This window comes from Phaethon lepturus, unplaced genomic scaffold (genome assembly GCF_000687285.1).
Source record: "Phaethon lepturus isolate BGI_N335 unplaced genomic scaffold, ASM68728v1 scaffold34027, whole genome shotgun sequence".
Classification (NCBI taxonomy): domain Eukaryota; kingdom Metazoa; phylum Chordata; class Aves; order Phaethontiformes; family Phaethontidae; genus Phaethon; species Phaethon lepturus.
The window spans coordinates 1-7,777 of NW_010551721.1; the positions used below are offsets into that span (position 1 = coordinate 1).

Genomic DNA, 7,777 nt, shown 5'->3' on the forward strand with positions numbered 1-7,777 from the left:
CCATAGTCATACTTTATGGCTAGGGATACAGGTGGTAGGAGCTGTTTTGGGCAGTGGAGGGACTGATGTTTGTTTCTCAGAAACGTGTTGATATGGGACGTTTGGTGGTTTTGCCTGTAACAGTGTTTTTTTCATATCTGTTTCTTCTTAGTGCCTAGTTCCTCTCTGACCCCAGGGATGTCCTGCACGCAGGGAGCTTATGACAGTGTTTTAGAGGGCTATGCATTACGGCTCAAAGTGTCTGAGCTTGTTCTCTAGTTTGCCATTGCTGTAGTCAGAAATGCTGTTTAATAATATTATTTTGTTATATTGTGGTATGACATTTAACTTTTTTTTTGTTCTAGTTGATCCCTCTGTTTGTGATCATTGGATCCGGAGGTGTTGGCGCAGCCCTGTATCTCATGCGTTTGGCAGTGTTCAACCCTGATGTCTGGTATGTATAAAATAATTCACGGTGCCCGGTCCTCCTGCTGCATATATTGAAGTAAACTTTGCTACCTTGGTCTGCTCTGTTATCACTGGCACTAAGTGGGTGGAGATTTCCTTGATCTGGAGATTTGTTTGTTTACCATACGATATTTAGAGACTGCTGACAAAGGACTGTGTTTTTTCTGTGGAAACTTATTTGGATGGGTGACTCTCCATGGCCCAATAACTACAGTACACATATGAATTTTATTTATTTTGAAGGTAGTGTGATTCTCTTAATATGTTCTCATATCTTGCATTTCTCTCAATAGTTGGGATAAGAAAAATAATCCAGAACCTTGGAACAAACTGGCTCCCAGTGACCAGTACAAGGTAAAATGAAAAATACAGATTTTTAGGAAACATAATATCAAAGGTGTAGCCTAATTCTTTAGAATGTTTGAGTATATTGGAGAGAAGCTGAATGGCTGATGTATGTCCTCTGCTTTGCAACATGTTTGTCTCTAGAACTCACAGCAGAGAGCGCTGAGTTTGGGATGTAAAACTTTCCTAGAGTTGGTTGATAATGGGGTGAAAGGAGTCTATATGGAAGCAGTCTATATATTGCACTGTAAGAAAAAGAGGAATTATATGTGAGAGGAAGAATATACTACCTCATAATACTCAGAAATAAACTACTGGGAGAAGGACAAAACCTCACAAGTTCTGAACAGAATGTTTCTGAGCTCTAAACTGTTGGACTTAACTTATGAGGTGCAAAGCAGGAAAATGTCAGTGTTTAACATAAACACTAATTCTGTTCTACAGTTGACTATTTGAAAACAATTGTAAGTAACTGGATGCAGTAGAAATATTCTTTAAGTAATATTCAAGTTATTTCATGGAACTAATGAGGAAACATGCAAATATACATAAAAGATTTGGTAGTTCATAGAAATCATATTTTTATCATGTTTTACTAAAGTGGTATTTTAGTAGATTCCTGTTCAGAGTATTTTAAGATTATCCTCAAGCTGCTAAAAAGAAAACCTGCTGTGTTTTCAAAACTATTGTCTGTTCAGTACCATATGTTACTATTCCAATCATTGAAATAAGCAAAAAAACCTCCACACTCCAAATAAAATATGTTGCAGTTCCCTTAAAGGTCCAGGAAGAACATAATACTTGGTTTTCATTGTTGCTTCTGGAAAGTTGCTGTTTCTTAAATATCTAAAAGAGGCAAATTTAACATAGTGCGCAGCACAAATTCTTTTGAAGAGTGCATGCCTTGTGTAGCATTCCCCTTCTGTCTTAGCATGCAAACACAACCTCAGGGTTTACCATATTTGGGTGTGTGTATCATTGGGGATTTTTTTTTTTTTTTCCAAATCTGCACTGTGGGAAATGGAAAGGCACATAATCTAAATTGGGGATGACTGTTTAGTAAAAAATTCTGATACAATAAGTTTTAGCTTTTGATGAAATTGTTTTTCTTTTGTAAACTTCTTTTTGTCATATCAACTCCCTCAGTCTTCCCAAAGAAAAGAATTGAAGATCTGATCATTACTGTAGGAGTTGCACAGAAAGCTGTAATTTGAATGTGCTGTAGGCTGTTTTTTTTAACCTCAGAGAAAATAAAAAATAAATTCGGGCATAACTAAAAATAATCAAGCTAATAGATAATTTTTTTTTTTTTTTTCTTAAGGAAAAACCATAGCATTACATACTTTGTATCAAGTCAGGCTGGGATGCTAAAATATGCTTTTAGTCTGTAAATTCATCGTCCTTAGTGACAATTTGGGCTGTTTCGAATTGCTTGTAATGGGATCCAACTTTATTAATATAAACTGAGAGTGTGAAGGGATCTGCTGCTTGTTGTACCTTACAGTTCTAGATGCAGCTACTTAAACCAAACTTGGCTTTTACAGCACTGCTCTAAATGTTCCCCTGTGACAGTATCTGTTCACATACACCATGCTTTATGCCTCTTGGCAAGCTAGGTGTTGCCTTAGGTGTACAAGAGCACATAGATTTTGGGCAAAAAGGATAAACTCAGCAGTACTGTAAGAACTTCCTGTGAATGGAATTTTGATTCTGGGGATTAAAGAAGAGGTACTGTGGTTTTTCTGTAGTTGTAGGCATTAGCACTGCCTCATTTTAAATTAAGAGCTTCTAGTACTATATGCAGAATGAAGGTAGTATTGAAAAGTTACTGCTCTTCAAAGTTTGGATTTTTTAGAATATATTTGTTATTCTGTAGTGTACAGACTCAAAACTATGATCTCAGTTTCCTGATGGGAGTTCAAATGATGCATGTTTTTTAGTAAATATAATGGAAAAGGGTGGTCAAGCTTCTTACTCATATTTCTCCCCTCTCTTTCATAGTTCTATTCGGTTAATGTAGACTACAGTAGGCTGAAAAAGGACCGTCCTGACTTCTGAACAACAAACTCATCTCTGTAAGCTGCACAGAAAGGTCTTCCGGAAGCCGTCCGCACAATTGTCATGCTTAATTATCCAGGAAATAATCAAACTTGCCTCATGCTGCACTCGGTCATGTGTTTGAAAGTATTTTGATGAGGCTTAATAAATGTCGGAAACTTGGAAGTGTCTAGTCCTTAATTTTGTGAAATGTGAATATCCTCCTATTAATGGTTTGTTGTGTGATCAGTCAAATAGGAAGCAAAAGCCAATTCATGTTTCTTCAACAAGAAAGCAAAGTTGTCTTGATAGGCTTTATACTCAGCCTGTTGAATTTAGAGAAATAATTGCATGTTCATGCAGTGTATCAAACTGCAAGAACTTGAAAGCATGTATTTATATGTGTGTATGTTTATTTTTTTTAATTGCATATGAATTTTTCTACTCGCCACTTTAAGAAGTTGCGGTAGCAGTTAAGTCAATGCTAACGAATTGTTGTCCATCAGGGAAGCAACAGATTTGCCATGTTGGTGGAGGAAAAAAAAAAAGCCAAGCTCTATGCAAAAGGTTTCCCTCTCTTCCCTTCCTCTTTTTTTAAGTCATCAGCAGTTTGTTAATAAACAAGAAGACAATTTAAAAAATAAAATTCTAGGAACATACTCAAGATTTCCTGTGGATCACACTTTTAAAGAAGGGAAGCACACAGGGTTACAGCATTTGAGAAGCGATTAGATTTTCATGTAAGAACAAAAATATCTTTCAACAAGGGCAAATTCTCATACAGCAGTACTTGACTGAGTCTTGCTATGGGAAGACAGAAAATATCTTTGCAAGTCTGTAATTTACGGTAGGTTCTTCATGCTTTTCTGTGAACATCTGGTATTTCCCTGGGTAAGGGATATAATTCTAGGCTCTCTGACAGAATACAGCTGTTCCTGTTTTGATACATTTCAGTCTACTAAGTGGACTCTGAGAATGTACATAACTATAGCTGCTGTTATAAATAATAAGGATAGATTCAAAGACACTGAGCGGAAAGAACTTTTAGTGGAGAAGAAAAACTATTCTGTGGTAATTGACTGCAAAATAAATGTTTGTGAAGACTTCGTATTTTATATGGAAAAATAGGTCAATTGGATGTGGTTTATTTGGTAGCAGTTCAGATTATCTTTTTCATTATATACCAAAATGGTGGATTTATGTGCAGTTTTCACTTGCTTGTTTGAGAGGCTCTCATGGAGCCTGAAGAAGAAAATGAGTGTCATGACGGAGACGATGTTTACAGTGGTGGGCAAAGCCTGTAAGTGTCCTTGGGGACTGGGGTTGCTATCTGAATCCAAATATTTTTAGCAAGTAGAATATTCTGTTGCAACACTTTTCATTATTCAGTTTGAAAAGTATGTCACATTTAAAAATGTGATGCATTCCTGTAACTTTCTAGTTGGTAGTCCTTTTGGATTTCACGGGTATTACCATGGTTTGCAGATGCAGATGGTTTCTCTGGACATTAAGGAAGACCAGTGTGTGGGAAGTAAACTTGCTTTTTAGTAAGGTGAGACAAGGGTGTTCCCTTTGGTCACAGCTCAAGAGGGTATAGACTCATGTGTTTCTTAATAAAGGCACTTAAAATAAATAGTCTGCCCTTGATATATTTGAAGTTATATTTAACAAGTACATAAGCTATTTAAAGCTTTAAATATTGTTTGACTAGAAAACAAAAAGGCTATTCATTCAATGCTTTCCTCTTTCATCATAGCAGCATATTTGCTTCTGAAAATAAACAAAACTAAGTCATCTAATAATAGTCACCATCACCTGCTAAACTCAAAACTAATGAACATCGTAAGAAGTTTGTTTCTTCCTCGATCTTTTTAACGCTTAAAAAATTCAGTAATTGAAAAATGTTACATACTTTCCAAAAAGAAACTGATTCAAATGAAGACTGCTGTATGTTTTCTGTGGCTTACCTTCTCAACGAGTAACACAGTGTTTTCATATGAACATACTATGCTATTTTTTGGCTCCATGGAACTAATTGCTCACTGCAGATGCTTTTTTTTTATTGCTGAACCCTCACACCTATAGACACTTAAGGCTGCACTGCCTATTGTAAGTCTGTCTTAAATTGTTCTTTGGGCAGAAATTAAGCACTTTCCTAAATCTTCAGCTTTGGAAGACCAGGACGGGGACATAGAAGCATGGAAATTTACCAACTTCATTGGTAGTATAACAATGCGTGTTCTTCACATCCCTACAAGAAAAGTTCCACAGGTTTTGATATTTTATAATTGACATAAGGGTTGATAGATTTGTCCCAGTAATTCAGCTTGGTGATCTGTTACTATTTCTTCAGCAGTTTGATTTTGTTTGGGTTTTTTTTTAACATACAAATGCACTTTGTTAGTTCCTGGTTCTTTTTTTCATACCTTGTTTTTATTCTTAAAATTCCAGTCCTGCAAGGCCTTAAACTCCTGCTTGCCTTTTTCCACTGTGAGTTTTCCTTAGAGGACAGAGGAACCATTTATTCCAGGTAAAAGCAAGGCATATGCTTGGCCCTAGTTTATAACCGCTTGGTAGCGGTCTATCAGTATCCAGTACATTTCTTTGCATTTTTATAGTGTAATGTTTCGGAAAGAGAACCATTTTCACAGTTTGGCAATATTTGTATTAAAATATTCAACCATTTTCTCTAAAGTTTCTACCTTTAAAGCTGCTTCTTTAAAGCCATCTTCTACCTTTTTCTTCTTCATGAAGGCAAAGATGGTATTACCTGAAGACAGCATGAAGAAACGATTGCAGTTTGGATTTTTAGGATTCTAGCTTCTAACTTTCATCTTTGGCTGTTAACTTCTGTGAAACAACTAAATCCCATCATTAACGGGAAAACTGAGGTCCCTCATTAACATTGGCATGTAATTTTGCTTGAGCAGATGTGATGTGGTATCTGAAAGAGACTGATATTCTGTTGCCTTACATTTCAACTAAGATGGATACAACTGCTGTGTTCCACTTTATGGAAGATTTTTTTTTGGAATGATAATGTAGGCCTGGCCTGCACGTCGTGTCAACGAGCCACACACAGCAGATTTGTCTGTTACTCTCACAATACAGCATTGTGCCTGCTGCTGTCAGATTTCTGTTAACGCAGTTATTCTGTACCTCCTAATCACAGAATTATTAAGGTTGGAAAAGACCTCTAAGATCATCGAGTCCAACCACAAACCCAACACTACTATGCCCACGGTCCCCTGAAGTAGCATGTCTACACGTTTTTTGAATACTTCTAGTGATGGTGACTCCACCACCTCCCTGAGCAGCCTGTTCCAATGCTTCGCTACTCTCTTCTCAGTAAAGAAATTAATTTTCTTAATATCCAGTCTAAACCTCCCCTGGCACAACTTGAGGCCATTTCCTCTTGTTCTATCGCTAGTTACCTGGGAGAAGAGACCAACACCCACCTCACCACAACCCCCTTTCAGGTAGCTGTAGAGAGCGATAAGGTCTCCCCTCAGTCTCCTTTTCTCCAGACTGAACAACCCCAGTTCCCTCAGCCGCTCCTCATAAGACTTGTGCTCCAGACCCCTCATGACATTTGTTGCCCTTCTCTGGACACGCTCCAGCACCTCAGCATCCTTCTTGTAGTGAGGGGCCCAAAACTGAACACAGGATTCGAGGTGCGGCCTCACCAGTGCCGAGTACAGGGGCACCATCACTTCCCTACTCCTGCTGGCCACACCATTCCTGATACAGGCCAGGACGCTGTTGGCCTTCTTGGCCACCCGGGCACACTGCCGGCTCATGTTCAGCCTTATTACTCATATTCAGTGATCCTGATATGCAGCAGGGTGATCAAATCTGAAATTAATTCTGCCCACCTAGGATAGAAATAATTACAGGTTTCCATAGTTTTTGCACATGAACATATCCTCCATGCAGCATGTTGTAATGTATTTCCTTTGGTTGTGGTTTTAGTATAGCCAGCAAGTAGGATTTACGTTATTTGCCTGCAGTAAGGTTCCTCATGAGTATAAAATATCTAACAGCCTCTAAGAAATTAGAAGTGTACGCCTGACAGTAAAAGAATAATTTAAATTTTGCATAGGATTTCTAGCCAAATGTCATCTGAGGAAATACACTTCAGATCTGTTTTCAAGCTCTGCTTTACCTTTAAAGATACTTTGGCGTGTGACTATTGAATGACCTTTAAAACTAAGCAAATGTATTTTTAATGCTGATTGGACTGTAATACTTTGTCAGAAAGAAAGGCTGAAAAGTTATTACAGGAATTTTAAAAAGGTATTTGGAACAGAAAACGAGTTATTAAAAAAAATTAGATCTGTGCAAGTGCACAAAAAGTTATTCTTTCTACTCATTGGCCAGCCTTACTATGAAAGCACCTGCATGAACTAGAAAATCCTTTCTCCAGGACAAAGTGAAACACAGCAGGTCTACGAGAACTCCAAAAAATAGCTGTTCAATTGCATCATTGCCACAGTAGTTTTTATATATTACTTCATAGAAAAGCTTACTCTTCAGTCCTCTCTTGAAATCCAGAAATTGTTTGATTTCATGCTTTCATGATCCATCCACTTTTACTTAGAAGTGGTCTTTGCATCAGTATTTAGTCATGTGAAGTTCCTATGAAGCTCAAATTGTTTCATCTCCTCCTCTGATCTCTAAGCTTCTTAAGAGTGTCTCTGGATACCACTATGATGACATGTTTCCCAAATGTGTGTTAATTCTGGTGCAATCCGGCTTGGATGAACCTTGGGGTTTTTTTTAATAATTTCAAAATATTGTTATCTATGGTTGGTAAGGTTTAACACTTTCTTAGTAAGAATTATATGAGCCAGTACAATGCAAGAAAATACACACCCCTTCCATTCTTGAGAAGCAAATCTATTTTTAGCATCCAGAGTAATATCTATCTAAACCAGAAAAGTATTCT

At 37.3% G+C, this 7,777-nt stretch overlaps 1 protein-coding gene across 1 annotated transcript; it reads left to right on the forward strand.

The window, feature by feature from the left end:
* Nucleotides 1-344: 344 nt before the first annotated feature.
* NDUFA4 (NDUFA4, mitochondrial complex associated) lies at nt 345-3,009 on the forward strand (the record flags this gene model as incomplete). The annotated part of the gene is made up of 3 exons (XM_010291007.1): nt 345-433; nt 741-801; nt 2,794-3,009. Coding segments are annotated over 3 exons (207 nt in total), but the record flags the coding sequence as incomplete, so codon positions are not given.
* Between the last annotated feature and the right edge of the window lie 4,768 nt (nt 3,010-7,777).